Below are 23,987 nucleotides of genomic sequence, written 5' to 3'. Positions count from 1 at the left end.
AGAAACAACTATGTAAATCACAGCCCACAGTTGGTTGGCTGAATGTTGGTATTCTAGAGCAGTACAAATGGCTAAGAATTTAATTTTTGTTATGCTATGAGGTTCCTTCTTGCATTTTTTGCTATTAAAGTGTATATGGATGCAAGCACACAGCTCTAGTATTGTAGTATAAATGGTCTGGAGTTTTTATTAATTATTTTTGAATTTGTTGATTTTTGGGCATACGCAGAAATACTGCCATAGTAGTACTGTATATAAACCATTGCGCAATAAATAAGCACAGATTATGTGTTTAAAGTTGCATTTACAAAGGCAAACAGCATATCAATAAGCTTAAAATTTCAGATCGGGCTGCAGACAACACAGAATGATTAATCAAACATCTGTTGTATTATCGGGTAATTAATCCCAACCCCCTCAGAGATAAATCATTAAGTGATGTCGGTGTAGATGCACCTTCACCACACCTCAAACAATATATCACCAGCCCACTTGTACTTCGCACTGCGTGTGCTAGCAGTATTGAATTACCAAAATTGATTTTGAACACGCATTGTTTTAATTGCGCTAACACATGCACCACTATTTGCCAACTGCAGTTATGTCCATAAAATAAGTCCTGACATTTTGATTCATATCTTTTCCAGAGTGAGAGCTGCTGGAATGCCCTATCATTAGTTACTTAGTTCAGACTACAGCCATGCAGTGTGCCCGAAGGCTGAAAATGTTGCTATTTTTAATCCTTAATCAGAACTCATATATTCTCTGTGTTAAATATGCCAGAGGGAGTCACTCACTAAATCCTTGATCACTGTAAATCTGTTTAAGCTGGGATTTGGCTTAATCAAAGACCCCCTATAAAAGGTTCCCGATACAATGGAAAAATCGTTTCACTAACGATCTTGAACTCTTCATGTCATGTGCAATAAACAAGTAGATGTAAGTCCTTTTGGGACTAAGACCCAGAATTAGTGTTCTGAAATAAATTTTAAGGTAATAACACAGCATCCTGGTGACATGAATTTTTGTGGATTAATTGAGAAATGAAACTCTAAATTTATCTGTTGTACAAAATTAAATATAACCCAAGTAATATAAAAAGTAATTGAAGGCACTCACATGGGGTGGAACTTGAGCATTTTAAAAAATGATGCAATTTACTTTCCCAAAGAGTGTAGATATTGCTGGATTTTCTCATTGAAAAGGGTGGCAGTAAGAAATGTAAGTAATTCACAATCATAGTAAACTAGGCATGTCCCGATTTAAAAATATATATATACTGATGAAATGATCAATTTTAGCATTTGAAAACATTTACATTTTCTGTTATGCCTACATTGAAATGAGCCAAGCTGTAAATTTCCGAGCTTCAGCACCTACTCGTTGGGTTATTCTCTCAAAAAATATTGGTATTTCCCCTTACATTTGATACATCCTTCATAATCATTTGTAACTTAATCTGTGGGCCCTGTTTTCACAGTCAAGGCCCAATTCTCAAACACTAGCAGTAACTCAGGGTGGAGGCAGCTAAATTTGGGTAATGTTATGACTAGAGACAGTAACTCACCTGCTGCACAGGGGAGGTGTAAAAGAGGTGAGTTTAATTAGGAACTACAAGGACAATCAGTTAGGAATTCATATGAATTATCTTGTCTATATTTGCCTATTACTTAATGGCTATGCATTTTCTGTAACTGTTGAAATTTTATGTTTTATAACTTTTTTTGGTATTTGTGTGTTGTTAGGCTGCATTTAATATGGTTGCATTTGTTAATAGTACTACAGTGAGTACTATTGTGATCAGATGCCCAAATTCTTTTATATATTTTCAAATCTGAATTTACAAATATCCTCCTATAAGATGAGAACTGTCTCCACTTCTTCTTTTGCTCATTTTCCAAGTACTAGATGATGCATGTTATTCATGCGCCTTTAAGAATTTTATTTTTTGTGTTTCTGTTTTCATCTTTATTAGCAGTTTACATTTCCAAAGAATCTCAGTAGTTTATTGTAAATGAAAAACGGAGATACAGCTATATTTGTGCTTACTTGTGTTATTTGTGCTTCTACTGGAGGTTCATGTAAATAGGGATCTACAGAAGTAAATAAAAATGATGGGTAAACCATTGCTGATATGGGTAATCTTATCTGAAGATGTGACGGGCAACAGCTGATGAAGGTTGTGCTGTGGTCAGATTCTGGCTTGGAGGAGATAAGAGTCCTTCATATGATTTTTTCTGCTCTTGGCATGCATATTTACCACGCTGACCTGAGATTCAGCACACCTCCAATGCGCAGCTGTTGATTGCCCACGCAATTGCACAAGTGTTTTAAGCTCAGAATAATTTTGTGAGTTTAAATGGAAAATGCTGACAGCTTGAAACTTCAGATTCAACACAAAAGACTGGGGCTTTTTCCACAAGCGTGGGCTGCTTCACCCACTGTTTCTATTCTTCCGTGTGGCAGATCTGTAGCTAACCACTGCTTGTGGTCTTTAAAGGGATGTCAGAAGTTCAGAAGGGGGGGGGGGGAGGAGGCACCTGCTCTGAGGGCTTATGTTAATGGTGGCATCACTCTGTGCTTTCATGGTCACATACTTATGTCACATCCAGTTACAGAGAGCCACTCACGATCCATTTTTACTCCAGCGCATCGACCACAGCCTCCGGGGTGACTGTAGAGGTGGACGCTCTATTTGAGATCAGCAGAGACATTAATGGTGATTAAATAAGCATAAAATCAAATTTTGTCAAGAAAGATACAGTAATACCAGAAGCTCTTGAAAAGTACTGTGTGTCAATGTTTTACCATATTGTGACAGATTAAAAGCATATTGTTATTGATAGAATATAAACGCAGGTTCTATGATATTCTGTTTAAATGTTGAGAAATACGTAACCATTTTTCAGTGGAACACGGCAGTATAATCAACTTTGATGTACGTGCTTATACCATTATAGTATTACACTGTGATTGTATGCCAGCATATAATGCGCGTAAAGCCTAAATGTAAAATCACTGCATACAGCGCTGTTTTATATAAACCCTTAGCCACTGCAAAGCTTTTTTCTGTATTTAGGACTAATATGGCAAAGTCTGCATTCATTTTAGTCGTAATCCGTGTCTCTCCGGATAAGCTGAAAAGGTGTCATTTGGTGAATGTTCCTCTCAAGTGGCCATTAATAATGAATAATTATGCGCGAGTACAAATTGTAATGAGCGTGCATTATTATAATAACTTGGCCGGTTTTGCATCGCGCAGCAGTGTTTTCGCCCTGGCAACGACTATTCTGCGTGGGGGCAGCCACCCCACTTAAAAGGGATCCCATTCTGAAACGTGTCCCCGAGTGGGGACTGTATGAACAGCCTCTGTGAATGTCACCAGCGGTGCGGCAGGCTGTCCCGGTCCCGCAGGACTTCCCTCCGCAGGGGGACGGAATTAACAGGCGCGCGGCGCTCTCCAGCTCACGCGCCAGATGTTTATTCAAATGAGAGATGTGGAGATTTACATTTCAATGGGACGGGAGAGTCATTACGGCCAGCTCATATGAAGCGGGGCGCATCGACACTGTTTGTTTTGTCATGCTAATGCTCCTCATAGAAGAGGCATATGTGGTCACTGCTGTACAATTGCTGCCATTTTGTTTTTGTGTTTTCAATGATAGCACGTCATGCCAAATATTTAACTTTTTTTTGTAACAAGTTTGCTCAAAAATGTATTTTGTTTTCAGGACCATAGACCAGAATGCGTGTATAAAACAATAGTGGCTTTTCTAGCTATAAAATGTATGCTATTAACTTTGTGTGCTTTATCAATGTATCTTGCCTGAAGTGTAACCCACTCACAAATTAACATTTTTGTTTTCTGGTGTTTCTCAGTGGCTGTTGCTAACTAAGTTGTTTGTAGCCACCTGCAATAGTCAGTTTAGTGCATATAGCCTCAAGTGAAAATGTTGGGAGGGCAGTTAACAGGAAATCATTAATGCTTAATTAGTGCAATGCGCCACCAATAACGTAGCACCATGTCTAATGGCATATTGACGTGCATTGTAGTAATACATGAGCAGGGACCTGAAAGCACAGACGAGAAGAGGCATTTTTTACATTTTCCACTCCAGTCCAATAAATATATCATATATGAGACATATATTTCTGTGGCCACTCTGTGGAATACAAAAAATGTCTTACGTACATACTTATGAGGGTCTGTTAAAGTGAATGGATAAAAAAGGAATTCTTTTCAAAAACAGCGACCACTATGTGTGCATTCTGGAGAACTAAGCCAAATCGTTAGCCCTCAGAATCAATAATCGTTTGATCTGTCTAGTTGTAGGTTATGATTTTTAGGGAGTCATTATTATCTAATTCTGTAGATTCGAGATTAAATCAGACCCAGAGGCAGATAGGTTATACTTGTTACACTCATAAAGAGTATGACAGCACAATATAGTGTATATTATAGATGGGGGTACTTCATATTATATCCAATATTTTGAACAGTATTTGAGATTTTGGAGAATCCCTTCTCTTTCCTGTTCTCTATGGTAAAGAATACCATGGCAACGTCTTTGTTACAGTTTTTACTCTGATTTGAAGTTCATGCTACCCTCCACTGTTCCTGGAGTGGAAAGGCTCTGTACTTGGAATAGGAAGGGCCGTTTACTTTGAGAGAGTCGTATCTGTTTGTAATCGTCCGCCTCTTGCCTTGAGATAACGCCTGTGCGCAAACCGAATGACAGCATTCCACTGTGTGCTATGCGACTGTAATTTTCATAGAAGGGCACCAGTATTTGGCTGACATTCTAGTCGCTGGCCTCAAATGTCTGTAAAGGTCATGCAAAATCATGTAATATTCCTTGTGCAATTAGGCTGTTTTGCTGGCACCTGCTTTGCTCTTTTATCATTTCCTTCCTTTCAAAACATTCTTGTGTGATGCAACGTGTTTGTCATCACAAAGACAGTTCTAGTCATTTTAAACCTTCTTTCAGCACGTTTTCCACTTATATCAATTGCATCTTATCTTATGAAAGGCTTTTTTGGATGTCTATGCGATGAAACTAAAAATGACTGTGAACTTTTTGAACTTTAGCTCAGATGGGGTCTTCTTTTGTATTGCTTTTGGATCCTGTGTTAATGTATCCATGAATTCAGCCAGTACCTCCATTTTTCATTATGTTTTTTGTTACAAGTAAATAGTTTGTTTTTTTCTTCAGAAACACAGTTAATGAGTGACTTATGTTTGGCGAACTCGCTAAGCTTTTTATGAAGGAAGAAAGCTAAACACAGTTAATGAGCCATGAGCAATTGTGGATTATTAAAAACCTTTCTTATTTCAGTAATGCTTCCAAAACAGTCATGTAATGGCAACGGCAATCTTGCTCATTTATGTTCATTAATTAGGGGCTGACTATTTGACGCAGCACATCTTTGCATTGCTATTGTTCTTGGGCATAAAAAAAGAGGCATAAGTGAAAGTATTGTAGTGCAGTCGTTTAATTGTGTGCTTCTTTCTCTAGAGAAATGAGGTGACCTAAGCTCTTTTTTTCAGGAATGCTGTATGTATGCAATGCTGAAATAATGCAGTACACTGCTGTGCAGCCTGACTGTCATTTTTCACCGGTCCTGCTAAATTAGCGGTGTGGCAGTGAAGGAGCAGTTTCTCTGGAAAGATGAAGCGTAGAAATATCTTGGTCTTTCGATAATGCCTCCGTTCTGCCTGATCCGCATTGTTAATGGGGCCTTCTGTGATTATAGTGACAAATATTTAATCCCCATTTACAGCAAAGGTTATCACTGCCCCCTGATGTTGAGAAACACACTTAATTCCTTAAAAACTTTTGTAGATAGATCTTGTTTGCTGCTATGGGTTTTTCTTAAATTGTTCCTCACAGCATTGCAGATTAATTCCTTAATGGGCCTTGGGACCACAACCTTGAAGAACCCATATTGATATTATTGTGCAATTCCAGGCTGTTTGGGCCTGACCCATCTTCAATAGTTTTGATCCATTTTAATGAGAATTAAATGCATTAAGCTGAAAAACCTGTTATATACAGCAGGTATGTACAATGGCTTGTGATAAATGAGACAGCAACAGTGCAACAGCTTGCAATTGAACCTGGGACAAATTATTGTTAGGACTGAAAATACAGATAGCTTAATCAGCAGTTTTGCTAAGTGTAATGACTGTTGATAAGACAAATTCATAAAAGTTATAATCATATAAACGATTATTTCCCATTGCTATTTTGATAATCCTGTTTTACATTACAGGCATTTAGCAGACGCTCTTATCCAGAGCAACTTACACAACTTTTACATAGCATTTACATGTATACAGCTGCATATATACTAAAGCAATGCAGGTTAAGTACCTTGCTCTAGGGTACTACGGCAGTGTCTTATCCGGGAATCAAACCTGTGACTTTTAGATTACAAGACCAGTTCCTTACCCATTATACTGCACTGCTGCCACTGACTTTGTGTTTCTTTTTAGTGTGTGCATTTATGTGTGAATATTCAAAATGCCTTCAAGGAACATCTGACATTTCATTTCAAACTCTATATATAAATATATCATTCATGTCTCCTAATTGTAATATGGTCAGATTAGTCTTTCCGCTTGAAAACTGTCTTATAATTGTTTATTGCTGTTTTGTGTATGTATTTTGTGCAATTAATGAAAACATTTTCCTAAGTATATTCCAGTGATGGTTTAGGAAAGGTCTCAACCTGTTGTGCCTCTTCTTTTTGGTTTCAGTGCCTCCCCAATTTCTGAATTACCCCTCAAACCTGTATGCTTATGAGACGACGGACATCGAGATGGAGTGTGAGGTGACTGGGAAGCCCTCTCCCACTGTCCGCTGGGTGAAGAATGGAGAGGTGGTCATTCCCAGCGATTACTTCCAGATCCTGGTAAGTGCAGAGAAGCTTTGATGTTAACATACGAGCATCCCCTCCTTATGGTTTCCTATCCAGCAAAATGCATCACTTCAGATCAGTTGAACCCTGAGTGAAAATGTACCCAATGAGAGATGAGAAAAGAGTATGTTTTATTCATAAGCTTTTTTGGAAAATTTATCATGCAAGATTTACCTTATATTTAAGCCCACAGTAAGTTGATGATTAGGGTTAGATCTGAATATTGCTGAATTAGTTGCTGAAGAATAAGTTATAAACCCATTGCAACACTTTCCAGTTTTCTCATAGTATGTGACACCCAAATGTCCCTCAATTTTGATTCAGTTTCAGTGACATGCAAGTAATTGCATAGAAATTAATAATGAGATGTCAAGACTATTACCCGAAAAGACACACATACAAATGCATCAAGTCAGGAAATTGGACATCAATAAAATATTTCATTTTTATGTTATTGTACATCACGCAATTCCTCACATGGTGATATGATCCGAACATATCCCTCGTTAATTTGCAATCCCATTACGCTGATGGATGCCTCTAATCTTTTTTCACGCAGGGCGGAAGTAACCTCCAGATTCTCGGTCTGGTGAAGTCGGACGAGGGCTTCTACCAGTGCGTGGCGGAGAACGACGCAGGGAACGCCCAGGCCATGGCCCAGCTGATCCTCCGGGAGCCAGGTACGACATGGCCCCGCCTCCGCGCTCCTGACCCATCGCACCGCCAGTCCTTCACGGCCATCCGCGTCACTGTCGCATGCACGCCTCTCCTTTAGCGCAGCCTGCCGGGAGGTCAAAGGTCAGACATTAGCCAAGCTGTGTCAAGGGCTCAGGAAGTCCAGTTTTGAGGAGTCCGCAGGCAGTGGCAGATGTTTTTGTGGCACCCTACGTGGAGGGACCAGATGTGGCCCTTTTTTACGGTGCGTAGTCGGGCCACTTTGTGAGTTTGGTGTGACAGAACGATTTGGCCACCACAGAGGTTTTAGAGGTTTTTAATGCCCCCCTCTGATAAAAAAAATAAAAATAAATAATTTTAATTCAACAGCTGCTATTATACACATTTTAAAATCTGATAGTGTTAGTTTGGAGAGCAGGATGACTCCATTGATTGCCCCAGCACAAAATGAATGGCCATCCAAATATTTTCCACGGATGGGGTGGGGGTGGGGGTGGGGGGGTTGTCTGGCCAAAAAGCTGCAGGTAACAGCCAGTGTTTCTCTATCTGGTGGTCTGGTTGGGAATCACTGGCTATTGGCTAAAAATGATTGTACGATGGCCAACGGGCTGATCAAGCTCAGGATCTGTCCCTCACCCTGGGGTAATTTACACCACGGTAGTGCGGAGTATCACATTCGCGCCGCGTCACGGCTGTAACATCGAGTACACGGCCTCAGCGGGAGCAGCTGAACATCTGAGAACAGCTTCGGCTGTCTCCTCCAATCACAGACAATGCCTGTTCTCTCATTGTCTCCTTTGGCTTTATTCAATTAGCTGTCCTCCCCCAGGTATTCCACGTGTGCTCCAACGCAGAGGACGCCATTCAGGTGGAGTTGCCTAAAAAGCAGGCATTTATGTGATTTGATTTGTAGAGATCTTTTCCTCATTCATTTACGCCGCACTAAATCACAGATGACCAATCCTGTCAAAATGAGGTTAATTGATGGATGTCTAATGGATAGATAAATACAGAATGGATACATTTCTGAATTTGAATTTGAATCTGGAATGTGCTAGTGCTGACTGTGCCCAGTACCCTGACTGGGGAAGCATACGTTGTGAAATGTGGTGTGATAAGAAGCGGTGGAGGCTTCACATGTTTGTCTGTGCTCTCTTGAATTGATAGTGGCGATATGCAGTGCGTATATACGATGGGGTTTTTCCAAATTGATTGCAAAAAAGGAGAACAAAATAAATAAATAAATAAATGCACATTTTTTCATAATGGCCATTTCACTTTATTTCTTTTTTTTTTCATTCCCTTATGTAATGTTGCCTTTCCTATTTCCATTTTGTAAATCACTTTTCACAAAGCCCTAATTTATTTCATAAATCCCTGTTTTAATATGACACCTCGCATAATAAACCCGCAATGGGCCATTTCAAGCCTGTCATTCTCTGTGTTAATGCGCCGCCTTTTCAGGTGAGAGCAATGGACTGAGATTGAATGTGGTGAACTGTAGTAGGCAGAATGTTGGTTGAATGGGAGTGAGCTAGACTTGATTGTATGGGAGATAACCTGACTGACCTGGCTGAATGATAAACAACACAATACATTCTCAATATCATCATTTAACTACATGCAAAATAGGCCTCTATTTGGGAACTTGATGATATGACCAGTTACTATGTTAGTTAGGTCATTTGCTTGGGCCATACCAGTCTGCATAGGCTTTTACACACGATTTTATTTGACACTGTAATTTATTTAACCACCAAATGTTTATGAAACAGCTCTCTACTGCCACATATTTTATTGTTTTATCAGCTTTCCTTCTGAAATGGCTTTATATCAGTAGCATGGCCACTTTGTGAATGAGCTGCTGGCCCTCGTGCTGTGTGGCTCATATTGTTCCTGATAACAAATAAAAACAGTCATTTTATCGCCTTTTATGACTATTTTTATATTTTCACAAAGAAATTTTCGTCCGGAAACAAACCCACCGCCCTCTAGTAACTTTTGTTTTCAAGAGAGGAAAGTTAAACCAGATAGGTAAACCAGTAACATTTGGTCAGTTGTATCTATATATATATATATATATATATATATATATATATATATAATTTTTTTTTTTTTAAATGGGGAACAAAAGAAACTTGATCCAATTAAAAATTCCACGGGACCTGGCTTTAACTGAAATCCTGAGAAGGGCACGATTATGATTTTCTTTTAATCATTGCTATGACAATGCCCCACTCTTTCAGCAGGGAGACTGTGGGAACAGCTTGCACAGATGGCTCTGATAGTTGTGTAGAATGAAGGGAATATGGAAAAGGTCAGGCTGTAAGAGAAAGCAGTGGGGAAATTCCCTATGAGACGGACCCCCGCCCACGGTGAGCCCAGCAGGTGCCTGAACCCAAAACGACTGCTCACGCTCTCTCTCTCGCCGTGCCCGGGCCTCAGGCTCCAAGTTGCCCCTGGCAACAGTAAGCATTCCGATCCACGTCTGTCCCCTGCTAACGGCCTCTCATATCAGCCCTTAGTCCTGTCACACTGCAACAAAGCATAATGAAGTCAAAGATCTCCGGCAGTATTGAGAGTAATATAGCTTACAAAAGGCTGTTTTGAAAGTGCTCTCAGGACGTATTATTCACCTCTTCGAACCTGAGATTGAATGGCCTTCAAGAGAAACAGACCACTGTAAGGTCGACCATTGAAACAGTGAGTTTTACTCTCTCAATACTTTACAGTATTTCACTGAACAATCTATAATCTGTAAAACAAAGTGGACACACTGGATTTACTGATGTGTAGCATATAATATTTACTGCCGGAAATCCTATGAATAAATAGTAAGAAGCTGTCGGAGCTTTGAGGATCATCAAAATATTTCCTGGAACATCTGCTGATGCATTTGATGTATAGCTTGGCTCACAGCAGTATCTGTTCATTAGCATCGTGGACCCCTTCCCCCCATTCGTGAAATCATGCCCATGAAAGCAGCCTTATGCTATAGGAAATGTATTTGTTTGATGCCGTTCATAGCTTGACCGCATCAAAGGCGGTATGTTTTAACGTCGTGGCATCCCTGCTCATTATTCATGGTGATCAATGGCCCCCGCCATCGATAACCTGCGCCGGTCCGTGCGGCTGAACAGCGAATTTGGGGGAGTGGGATAGATTTGTTGTCATTAATGGAGCTTTTCCACTGCAGCCAGATATGCGGTAAACCTTATCCCAACCCATTATTGTGGAGCGAGGTCTCTCTCTCTCTCCCAAGCATTGCAATGTCTCCACTGTGCTTGGCAGCTTCCGTCAAGTATTGTGCTGCCCAAGCAGTATTTTAAAACCAAGTGTCCTCCTGGCTCACAGAGCTTCACTCGAAAGTGTGCTACCTGCAAAACCCACAGGCATGGAGGAACGTGAGCATGGCCTAAATGATTCTTTAATCTTACGTTATTCTCTAAGCTACCATCTGACATTTTTTTAAACAATTGTATTGATTTATGTATATTTCTTTACTATGCCTTAAGTGTGCAGAAAGTAAATAAACCTAAGTACAGGGCTGAAAATCCAAAGAAACCATTAGCTGTTCGGGCTCTACTGCTTTGGCGGAAGACCCTCCCCTCTGGAGGAGGGTTTCGTCCTGACAGGTTCTATTCGACGAAAACAATGACTGAGTGATTGACACCCAGTGTTGCATCTCAATGGTCAGGGATCAGTAAACGTGCAGTATCTGCCTTTTTGTGATAACAGTGCCTTTTTTGATCTTATTTTCCTAGCATATTAAATTGACCTCAGTGTTTAGGTGTGTGCTGCATTCATGCACACACCTACACACACAGGGTCATCCTTACTGTGCAGCCCGCGAATACAATAGTCGCTTTTCAGCTGCGCATTCATTAAATTGTGATTTAGGATGGGCTATTGTCTTTGCGTTAGACAGTGCATTGACTCAATTGAAGAAGATATTTCTCCTTCTAGTGCAGCCGCTGTGTTCAAACCAATGGTGTGGCTTCAGGTAGGAAGCTTGTCTCACTAAGGCAGATTGAATGCAGGCCCTAGACAGAACGCTAAAAGAAATGAAGAGACTAAACATCTGTGCCTTATTGCAGTACAGCCATCTGTGTAAATCCTAATCCAGCATCTGGACTCCAGGACAGATTTTATGTCTGCTGGCACTGCAGAAAGCTTGTCTGGTGGGGAGACTGTAGAGGTGTAGTACTCCTGGCAGGCAGATAAGGATTGAAGGGGGGGAGAGCAGAGCATTACAGATGCACTAAATCTGATTGACATATTTGAAAGTCCTCAGAATTTTCACAGGGATGATTTTTCAGATTTTATTTAACCTCACCAAAGAGGTTATAGTGCTGGCAGGGTTTGTGTATATACTGTGTTTATAATTTTTTGAGATAGCTGAGAGGTTAATGTTTCGGTGAAGGATTCTTATGAAGGGCTCCAATCCCAAGCCCGTAATCCTCAGGTCTGATGGGCTGTTTGAAATTCGAACACTTGCTGTTACCCAGTCAGATCTTCACATTTGATTGCAAACAGAGGCATGTAATCCACACACCCTGTCACCAGCAAGCAACTGCAAAATTCAAAGCCTGCGGTGTGAGACACTTTGTGCACACATGCGGTACACAACGTACCGTGTTCTGTGTTCTGTGTTCTGTGTTCTGATGTGGCTGTGTTCTGAGTGCACCACTCCAACAGCTCCCTTGTCTGCTGATTCATTGCACTGCCAGCCATCTTTTATTTTTCTTTGATAGGATCAGTCACCTTCCCCATGCTGAAGGGGTGTGTGTGTGTGTGTGTGTGTGTCGCATGGCTACGGAATAGCGCCCACTGTTGTCTGTGGCAGGATAGAGGCCAGGGCGCGAACCACCTGTCTCCTCGGTCTTGATCCGGTTAAATTGGGCTCGTCCTCTCATCTGTCTCATTTAAACTCGGTGCCAGATCGTCCCGGTGCATAAAAGCTCCCTCGCGTCAGGGACTGCGCCTCGTCAGTGGGAGCCAAGCCACGCTGCCGGCTCCCGTCTGTCGAACGACCACGCCGCCGGTTGAAGGAGAGCCCGGCTCCGCTTGCGCCTAATCAGAACCAGCGGGGAAACGAAAACGCAGGCCGCAACTGCGCAGTGACACGCCGGCTCATTACGGACGGATGACAGACGAAAAAACGTGACGGCGAGACGCGGTGACAGCCCGATAAGCCGTAATTGCTGTCAGCGTCTCCCGAGCGCGCTCCCCCCTCCCCATCCCCCCCATCATCGTCCCCGCCGCGCGCTTTGCATGAGCCGCTTTGCGGCGTCTGATATTCGGCTCCCCGCGAGGGGCCGGGGGAAGCCGCGCCGGTCTTTTCCGCCATCCGCCGCCGCCCCCGTCCCACTAGCGCACGGCGGGTCGCTGTGGCGGAGCCCTGCTTTGGGTCCGGATCCAGACTGCAGCAGAAGGCTGGAAGGCGTCCCTGGGTTCTGCACACAAGCTCCCCGTCACGCCTCCAGAATCACCTGGTTGAAAAGAATTAAGCCTTTTAGCGGCAGCTGGTGTAATGAGCTCTTACTTCCTAAGCTGATTTTAAGTCTCTTTTAATTAGATCCACAAATGGTGGTTATTTCTCCCCCTTATCCATTAAACGAATCCCCATCCCAGCTAATATTTTTATATTAAAAGAGCTTATCCTTTTTCTACAACAAAAGATTCTCTTTTTTTGCCTCACCCATTCCACCCCCCCCTTTTTTATATTTCACATCTGTCAGATCAGATATGATAAGAGCATCTCGGGCTGTCACCCCAGGGATATTGAAGGAATATCTTCAGGAATGCAAATAGCTTATCAGTGAGTGACAGGATGAAATCATTTAACTCCCCTGCCAAATTCCCCATATCCCTCTACCGTTTCTGGTTTACCATCTCAGTACAGTATATATATCTATACACATACACACACACTCATACTGTATATACAGGTGTGTGTATATATATATATATATATATATATATATATATATATATATATACAGGGTATGTCTGCTGGCCGTATAGTGTACTTACAAAATTAATTGTCAGACAAATTTTCATTCTTGTTCATGAATTCTGGATAGACTTGAGGAGGGTTTGGTCCTACCTTTATTGTATTGAGCCATTGTATGGTTCAGTTCTGACAGTTGTATGGTATGTAATGCCTTTTGTTTAGACAGACCATCTCTCGTTCTTACAGATGAGGACTTACCAACCTGTCATCCTCAAATCCATTGTTCTGCATCTGTTTTTATTTTGCAGAATAGCGTGAACTAATTTATAACTAATCAATATTTAGGAAGTCACTTGCTATTATTTTCCTCTTACATTGTTTCCCTCAAATCAAGGCATTGGAGTAGTCTTGTTCCACACTGCTGTACCTTATGGGCTGAGGTGTGTCTCTGGACCCAAATACTGTATTCATAAATCCACACATGATGTGTTATATACAGATATTTTTTCCTACCTGAAGTTGAGTAGTGATAGTAAGAAGGTCAGAGTAGCGGAAAAAGTGAGTATCAAACAGAAAATGTGACTGTACACAATAAAACACACGTTTTAATGCATTTCTGCTGACAGATGCATTTTTAAATGATAAATATCAATGAGGCGAACTGATTCCTCTACCCCCCTCCACCCGCACCCCAGTGTGGACTCCAGTGCATCCAAGCCAACAAAAAGGCAAAACCATTAATATACCACATTAAATAATTTGCATCAGTGAAATCCTGGGGAAAAAACTGAATTGTGCTTAAGAAAGGCTGAAACATAGGCCTCCAGATGAAAGCATTATTCTATTGTTCTTCATCCCAAACCTCACAGAGCAAAATTGACACCTCCATGTCAGCGTCTTCTGAGATGGTCTATATGGGTCAAACTGGCAGTGATCTCTGGGTCTCAGGTGCAGGGGGAAGCTGACAGGCTTGGAGAACAAAGTCTTTGTGGGCAGATCGAGAAGACCCTGCTAGATGTTAACTGGAAGCAGACCCTCGGTGCATCACTGTCAACAGTTGCCACGTGGGAAAAGAAGGGGGAAAAAGGGAACCGTAGTAACAAAAAAGGCCGAACAAATTCCTAAGATCAAAATGCCTTTTGAAGCAAAAGCTGCTGTAAAGTTCTTTTAAAAGTATCCTTTAAATCCACAGCAGGAGCCCAGGGGAAACAACAAAACGCTGATAACGGCAGTCAAACCTCCTCTTGAGGCTTGCAAACAGATGCAGTTATAAATGCGTTTTTTTTTTACACAGAGCAGTCCCTGGCCCATAGCACTTAGGCTTTGTGGGTCAATAATAAATGTTAAATTGCCTGGAAGCATTTCCTTTATATTTTGATGTATTAGTTTTTCAGAAACTGTAGGTCTTTCTTATAAAACTGTCTCACCTGTGGGGATTGAGGCTGTGTAAATAAACTGACATTTGTAACGAGAGCCTGCTCCCTCAAAGGCGGCAGAAGTGGCGCTCGATAAACTGTGAGGGAATCGTAGAAACCAATCGCGGACGGGTGAGAGATGATCCTTCCGCAAGTTCATGGATTCAGTTCATATTCGGGTCAAAAATGTATATTGTGTACACTGTTGTCATAGATACAAGATGACTAGGAGATTTCATTGTGGTAGACCTTCAGTGGAGTCATGTAGCCTTTAGCCTTTAGCCTCTCTTTTATGGTGGCTACATGATGTTTTCCTCCTATTGTGAATCGCTGGTTGTGTTCTTTTCTTGCCACACCGCCGACTGCACCACCCACTCCTGCTTTCGGAGCATTGCAGCGTTAGCTTCAAACTGCAGACCACACCAAGCTGTATGGGACAGTTGGCTCCAAGAGGAGAAGACATCTCTCATTGACAGGGGGTGGTAACCATTAGGCCCCTGGTGAGCAGGCTGTGGTAACCCAGGGGAAGCTGTCTTACAGAAAGCCAGCCATCTCCCAGCGGGACAAAACTGTTTTGTGCCGACCGGTTTTTATTTCACTGCAGCCCAGGAGAAAACAGCCTGTTCCAGGTGGGTTTGGAAACAGGTCCATATGCCTGCGGGCTCAACCACAGATGAAATAATCATGATGGTCTGTGTCTTACAGCAGATGGATCTCAGCCACTGAAGAGAATGTGTTATCATTTCTCCCAGAATGCTTTTGGGCCTTCACCTGGTGTTTGATTAATGAAGGGAAAAAAACCAAAGGATCCTTAATTGGATCATTCAGCAGGGCAAGTAGCAGTGTCTAACCTGTCTGAACTCCAATTCTCTGTAGACTGTACAGCTTCAAGTGCTGTAGCTAGACTCCCCACCCCCCCCCCCCCACCACTCCCCAAACGTTTTAGGTCTGTAAATTAGCAGAAAATGGCCGGCCTCGTGCCCCAGCCTGTTGTAACTGCTTGTGTTGTGCCTCCATACCGCTAGGCTAGCCGACGTTTAGATGCTAATTGTCAGGGTATTTAAAAAAAAAAACAGTGTTGGCTGACTGAATGTTAATTGAACTCCAGGAAACACAGCCTGGAGCCCTGGTGGCATTGGTATTCCTTGTACGCAGAGCTGATGATCGTTATTTTATCATAGCTGTTGTATTCCCTCCCTATACCGCCGGCCCAGCATCACGGCCTCACACAGCATATCAATGGTGGACTTAGATGGCTCTGTTTTTCATATAAATTGATAGGTTATATCTTCCAAACAGTGGCCAGGAGCTAACGTTTGAATTATTCATTGAGATGACTCTTGACTGAAACAATGCGGAAACAATGGCGGGTTCTTAACGGCATTGTGTCCCGTCAAAATCCCTCTATAGCATGGGGACCTCATCTGTGGTTTTATTTTACTGTAAAATTGACCTTCATTTTCTTTGAAGTACACAAGGCTGGCAATATTTTTATATAAAATACAACATTACAGGCAACTGATAGGGTAGAGCAGATCTCTTTTTAATTATTTTCAAGAAAGTGAGCTCCATAATGTCTGGGACAAAGACATTTTTTTTCTTATTAATTTGGCTCTGTACTCCATTTTAACCAAATTCCAGCACTTTTTATACATATCCCCATTTCAGGTACCACAATGTTTGAGACATTAGCATTATGTAAATAAAAATAGTCATGTTTAGTACTTTGTCACATATCCATTGCATGCAATGACTGCTTGAAGTCAGTGACCCATAGACATCACAAGGGTTTGTGTACGCTTTCTGGTGATGCTCTACCAGGCCTGTACTGCAGCCATTTTCAGCTCTGGCTTGTTTCAGGGGCTAACTGCCTTAAGTTTTCTCTTCAGCATATGAAATTTATGTTCACTTGGATTCCGACTGGGTGAATGACTTGGCTAGTCAAGAATTTCCCAGTTTTTGGCTTTGTTGCTTTAGCAGTATATTTTGGATCAATGTCTTGCTGTATGATTAAGTGCCATCAAATGAGTTTGGAGGCATTTGGTTGAACTTGAGCAGAAAAGATTGTGCAATTCAGAATTCATTCTGCTGCATTCTGTTACTTCATCAATGAAGACAAGTGAGCCTGTACCTGTGGCAGCCTGCATGCCCAAACCATAACACCCCCTCCACCATGTTTCACAGATGGATGGGGGTGCTATGGATGTTGAGCAGTTCCTTTTGACCTTCACACTTTGCTCTTGCCATCACTCTGAAACAAATAAATCTTTTTCCAGAACTCTGCTGGCTCTTTTAGGAACTTCTTAGCAAACTGTTATCTGACCATTCAGATGTTCATCTCTGGTCCTCATGTTGACAAATGCCATTAACAGACTCCAAAGGCAATCAAGAGCCTGGAATCAAGATGAAATACTGAAAACTTTCTTATGCCTGTGCTAAGGAAGCAAATGAACAGACCTGACTAATCAGAAACACCTGTGAAGTCATTTGTCCCAAATGTTATGGTGCCCTGAAATGGGGGACTAAGTGTAAAAAATGCTGTAATGTAATAAAAGCTGTGAATCTGCATTTTACTCACATGTAAATTGTTTCAAATCAAGAAAAAAAATATATTTTCCCCAACATATATAAAGGGGACTTTATGTCATTGTAAGTGGCGTGCCTTACCTTGCAGTTTTGCATTGCAGTGACATTTTCAGCTGGTAATCTGTGCAGTAAAAATCCCCCAAATGAAGTACGATCACCATTGCTAAATAAGTGTTATCCCAGGAAAAGCTGCTTAATATTCCGAGGCTGGAATCCTGGATGGGGATAAATTATTGACACCTGTGTTCATTTGCCCCATCATCTGTGACCAGACCCACTGAACGAGTGTTGGGACAGGTCCTGCCATCAGTGGGTCACATGGCACACCAGGAGAGAGGGGTACATGTAAATATTTCACCCTGGTCTGTGAAAAGGGGGAGGTGTATGGGGAGGGGAGGGGAGGGGAGGGGGGGCGTGATTGGCATTCATGGTTGAGCGTCTTCCTATTTTCTCCTTGGCTGCTGAGAGCTGAAAGTGTCTGGGAGAGAGAACATTCACCATATATTAGACGTGACAGATTTATATTCTGTGGCGAGCACCTGACCTTACTGGGCCGCCCACCTCCCCCTCCCAACTCAGGCCTTCATCCATTCCCATCATGCCTTGCTCCCTCCCATTGGCCTGTTCCCGTGTCAAGCGCGAGTTCGACTCGGCCTTAACCAGGGATCGCTGAGTGTTGCCTTGGCAACACATACTTCCACTTCTTTCCCATTTGCGACAAAGTCTTTTTGAATTCTCTATTAGGCACCTCTGCCGGCCTAGTTGGGAAGAATAATCACTGCGTGCTGGTATGGCACAGCTCCATATTGTGCTGTGGGCAGGTTGATGTGGTGAGGCAGAAGAGCTTTTTCAGCTTTCTTCTCCTTATTACGGTGTTACCACAGTTCAAAAGCATCAATTTTTAAATCTGTCTCATATGGGCCTTTGATGTGAGGCTACATGATTATATGATTGTTATGTTTACCTCATCCCTGAAATGCGTTAATTGTCAGATACCTTAAAAAAAGTGAAAGTAAAAAGGCTTTTTTGATGCTAAAATGTTACTCTACATGAAAATAATATTAGGATGGACTGTATTTCATTTAAAAGTTTTTTAGCACTTTTTGTCAGGTGAGGGAAAAAATATATTGGTAAAAATGAATGTGTGGCATAACAGCATGTTATGTTTAATCCAGCATCAAGTGAATGTATTTGCATATAGAGAGTAGAGCAGACATGCTTTCAGGCGTATATACCTATCCATCACGGGGGCCATCACAGGGGGGACAGTGGGAGGGGAGGTGCATTTTGTTCTCCATGCAGGTGTATTTTTAATGTGTGAGTATTTGCGGAGCCGTTTGGATGTGGTGAGATCAAGGAATTCTTAGATCGATTACCGGCGTAACTGGATCTCACACGCCCAGCAGCAGGCTGGAACTGATTGGAATTCTAATGAGGTGGCGGGAGGTTGCTATGCACCGCCATTCACACGCCCGTGGTCTCGCATCTTCAAGTTGCCGTGTGACATATGTTCTGCACCTCTAAGGCGAGACCATTACTTTCCTGTCACTAACAGCCATGTCATTGACGGTTTGCTTATTCATTCCCGTGCTTCGGCGCGTATTCTGGTGCAGATACTGTAGGCACTGTTCAATCTGTTATTTGGGTCTATAACTTTGGAGAGGCTTTAGCCAAAATGAGAACTTCTAGATTAAATTTCCTTCATATTTTGATATGCCACCATCATATTGATCATCCTGGTTTTGTGTGTGCTTGTGTGTGTGTGTGTGTGTGTTAATAATAATGTATGAATAATAGTAATACTGAAATATTTGGTATTTAGACATTCAAAAAGAAAAAAAGAAAATGAAACTTTTTATTGATTTAATTTTTTAATTTATATATTTTTTGATGATGATGACAGAAATAGTATTGCTGAAACTGATCTGGTAATTTGGTTGAATATATGAATTTATCACAATGAGCAAAATAAATCATGCAGATTCCAGTGATACTGAACCATAGCATAATTGTTAGAGAGTAGAGACCAACTGTTGCTTGAGATCAGCGTCTATTACACGGGTGCACCTCACTATTAAACTAAGCAAATGCCATTGAAAGTCACAGTATAAAGGGGCATTCAGGAAATGAGGCTTACGAACCCAAATGTTTTGGCGCACTAGCTCCATCAGTCTTGCATGCCCTACTATAGTGTCAACACAGATGTGCAAGCTAATTACCAATCAGAAGCCTGTTTTCAGGTAGGCTTAGGCTATTAGCAGTACTTAACTTCTAACAAATGTTAAAAGTATTTAAATACCAGTATATAGTTTTCACAGTCATGCAAGACCATTAAAATGGGACGGTCAATATGATGATGAATTAGAACTGAATATGTATTTATTGAAGTAGCCAACATTGCCAGCCGATTAGCATAGCCTGTTGATCATCAGACATTGGTAGCATAATTTTGAAGCCGCATCAGATTTGTGGATCTTGTCTTTTTTTGTTGATCTGGCTGTAGTATATTTATGAACTATTTATTTTTCCACCTTCCATTCACACACATTGGGTCTATTCCAATTCTAAGTGTCTTCCTGCTGCTCCTCTTCAAAATAAGACACCACTTGATAAATTTAATATCAAATTGTCCCGTGTGCCACACTGGTAGTGTCTGTAAGCAATTTACAGTTTGGTCATTTAGCAGCAAAGTGACGGGGTGCTTGTCTCCAGACCTGTGAGATAAAAGCAGAGAAGGTTTTTTTTTTTTCTTTTTTTTTTCTTCTTTTTTACAGAAATTGAATTCAAATGGAGAAATTGAGTTAAATAGAAGAATAGAGGTCATTCCACCATCAGACAAGTGAAGCACCTGTAATTTGTATGACCAGTAAATGCATTTCTCCACACATACATCTATTAAATAGCTGCGAGACTTCTATTTAGATTTGTCTAATGAAAAGCTTAATAATTGGTCAATAGTTTGTCCCCGGTTGACATTTCTTTGTCTCTCCCCATTCTGAATGCAAATACAGATGCAGATAGCATTGTCTCTGCACACCTCTATCACGCATGTAGAATAGAGCAGATTCTTCTGTGTAAGAAGGTTATCTGAGGAAAGGAACACGGGAAAAATCGAACACGCGCATTGAACAGGATAGGAAATCACACGCAGTACACAACTCTCATCCTCATTAATTTTATATGCTGCACTGCTGCAAACGGGCACTCTATCAGAATGTTTGGCCCAACTCAGCAGTTTCACAAATTTACCTTGCAAAACTCACACAAACGCGCGCCATTACTGAGAATAGGCTGCGGTACGAGTACCCTTCTGCATAAAGGCCGTCTCATCCTTTGCGACGCCTCAGATCTGTCAGAGGCGTCAGCGGGAGAAAGAAAGACAACAGAGTTTGAAGAGACATCCTTTGTCACAAGGCATTAGTCATAAATGGCATTCTGAAGGGACACGGTTCACCGAATCCTTCAATCATCTGGCTTTGGAGCCAGGCCTGTTGGCGATTCCGAGACTGGATTCCTCACCGGATTGCTTTTTGCAGTTGGGTTAACAAATTACTGTTATTGTGTAGGATAGAAAAGAAGAAAAAAAAGAGGGTTTTTTTTTGTGCGAGTGTCTGGAGGAGAATCAGATGGGAATGAGAAAGAATTACATGTCAATAATAGAAGCTGAAATAATTCAGCGCATGAATGCTGATCTGAAGATTCCTATCCAGGCCTTTCAGACCGAGAGGACTGTGAGGATGTCTTATCTTCTGGGGTGATAAATCCTGACAGATCCCATTCACGTTGTATTTGCTTTTAAAATGAAAAAGATTACATTTTGACCATGGTGTAATAAAAAAAGAGGAGGTGCTAGTATTTATGCCTCAGCTTCACCATTAGTATCAATTCCTTATATGCTTCAATGAAGACGCAAGGAATGATGTATGATACGTCACTATTCATGGTCGTATTATCTGCAATTTACAGTGTAACAAAGTCTCTGATAAGCCGTCTGTGCCTTAAGTGTGACAGTGGCTTTTGTTAGGAGTCTTGGCCAGCTCCATTTGGCTGGGAGGAATTTCCTGGATGAACATCGTTTTTGTCACGGTCAACAATAACCGTCTGTGTGCCGCCACAATGATTGATCAAGCCAGCGGAGGACCCGACAGCCAGACGACACGTAAGACGGAAAACTCGCTGCGAAAATTCCCATCAGCTCTCCCCTGGCAGAATGTGGCCTGGCAACATTGCTTTTTAATACGTTTCACCAGAGCCAGGGGATGGGGTGGAGGAACTGCAAACACAGCTGACTCCGGCACCTCGCGGGGGACTCCACTTTCACATTGTCACTTTTGGTAACAGTCGATGTGATTGACCGCGTGGCAATCTCATTATTTGGGGGCAAATAACATCTGTCTTCTTTATTCAGTAACGTTATCTGAAGAGAGGTACAGTGCGGAGCCTGGCTGGAGACATAATGGATGAAGGGGACAGAATGGACCCCATTACAGCCAGTGTCTTTTAGATGGATTTACCTATCACTTAATGACCTTTTTTTCCCTTTTCTTTTTTCACGCTTTTAAAAACATATTCATCTTTGCTTGGGTAATGGAGTATGACAAACTCCGCAGGGCTGTGCGCCTGCAGCCAAAGACGTGAAATGGAGGAAAGTGGAAAAATATTTTTCTTTCAGAGTTCTGTCTCTTCCTAGAATTTACAACATGGCGTCCTGTATTCACCTGTTGTGGTGGAGGGCCTTCTAGCAGACCTGAAAGCAGTAACGCCTGTAGGATCCAAATCCAAAGCTCTCAAAACACCATTACTATAAGGCACTTTGGTCCATATTCACGAAGACTCTCAAAGTACTGATCTAGAGTCAGCTCCAGTGTTCCAGGTCACTGACCTCGGATCACCACTCCTACACAGGGAAGCTTTGTGAATATGGGCCTTAATGTTTTTCAAGACGGCAATTATGAATTAATTGAACATTAATATTTGATACAAATTTCTTTTTTCTTTTTTGTGTGGAAGAAGGCAAACATACAATAGGGTGGAGTAGTGTGCGTTTCGTCACAAAGTAGAGCAAAGAACATACGGGTTAACTGCTAAGGAAGGTGTGCTTTTGTTAATGGCCATAGCTTAAGTTAAGAAGGCTGTGGATCACCTGTACCTCTCTTCATGTCTTACTTCTTATTTTTCCTGGAGCAGCAGCTGCGTAAGACTGGTTACTCTGGGTTATAAAGCTGCACAAAAGGAAAGATGGAAACCCCGCACTGTAATAGAAACTGCTTAAATACTGAACATACTGGCAACACAAAACACGTCTGTCTCTCATTGTCCAAAGGTATCTGGACAAAGTTAGACATATCTGTCTGTCCAAAGTTATTTCAAAGACAGGCACTGCATGTCTTTATAATGGTAGGTGTCCTAAAATCCTTAAAAATATAGCATCCAAAAATGAAGTGTGGCTAATCTACTGTGACAGTTTTAAGAGGTATCATGTATCTTTTCTAGAATAAATAGTTGCAGGCCAATAAAGTTGTAATACTTGCAAGAGGGACGAAATTATTATGATTTATTTATTTATTTTTTGATAGCAGGACAGACTGCCCGCCCTTCATTTTTTTTTTTGGCCTTATTTCTACAGGTATTTCTAAACCAGAGACGGTAAGAAAGATGGGTCCACAGCTTAGAAAGTGCCGTAGTGGGGATCAAACCCTTGCCTATGCAGGGGGAATCGCATATGGCAGAGAATCTGCTGCCCTATGGTCTGCTCCATATGTTTCAGCGGGGACCAAACTCTTTGAAGGGAAAATATAGTGTTTTATCTTGATTTTGTAAATACTTTGGCTTCATATATTAATGTTTCTAAAGGCCAGAGGGGATTATTGTTATATCATTCAAATGACTATACACAGAGTAGATATTCAGATGTTCTGAAATGTCTTTGGAGTATAGATCAGTTGAAAATAGGTGCAAAAGTGGGCATCTAATAATACATACAGACAAAAAAATGTCTAATTTCGAAATGAAGTTGCTTTTGGCTGTTTTTCAAGTAAATTAGTAATTATATTTTAGTAATTAAATCAGATGAGTTTTATTATTTTTTATTGTATTATTTAAAATCTTTGTTACTACCTCAACAATAATGGTTTCTTTACAAGTCAAGGAAAGATGATACTATGTGGTCTAAAAAATGATTAACTAAAGACAATTGCACACATTGCATGTGAACCAAAACTGGGCCTTGAATTTGATTGTTTAAATTCTGATTAATTATTTGCATTTTGCATGTAATCAATCAAAGGTAAAATGCTGACTTTATGCGAAAGAGATAACTGTGAGGGAACCAGGAGCCCAAAGGAGAGATAGCATCCCACGATTGAACTTTAATCTGCCGTGAAATTGAGCAGAAGTGCAGCGTGAGGCCATTCACCGAGAGTGCAGAGATGCCA

The 23,987-nt window shown here is 41.4% G+C and overlaps 1 protein-coding gene across 2 annotated transcripts in view; it reads left to right on the top strand.

Annotated features, from left to right (window-relative positions):
* The window catches only part of dcc (DCC netrin 1 receptor), a 368,326-nt gene that overhangs the window by 261,425 nt on the left and 82,914 nt on the right, over window positions 1-23,987 (top strand). For both annotated transcript variants that reach the window (XM_064307455.1, XM_064307454.1), the window contains 2 exons: window positions 6,761-6,915; window positions 7,481-7,601. In XM_064307455.1, coding sequence (XP_064163525.1) covers window positions 6,761-6,915; window positions 7,481-7,601 — 276 coding nt within the window. The remainder of the gene's footprint in view (window positions 1-6,760; window positions 6,916-7,480; window positions 7,602-23,987) is intronic.

Source organism: Anguilla rostrata, chromosome 14 (assembly GCF_018555375.3).
Source record: "Anguilla rostrata isolate EN2019 chromosome 14, ASM1855537v3, whole genome shotgun sequence".
Classification (NCBI taxonomy): Eukaryota; Metazoa; Chordata; class Actinopteri; order Anguilliformes; family Anguillidae; genus Anguilla; species Anguilla rostrata.
The sequence above is the reverse complement of the archived record's forward strand: the minus strand, read 5'-3'. Positions and strand labels throughout refer to the sequence as shown.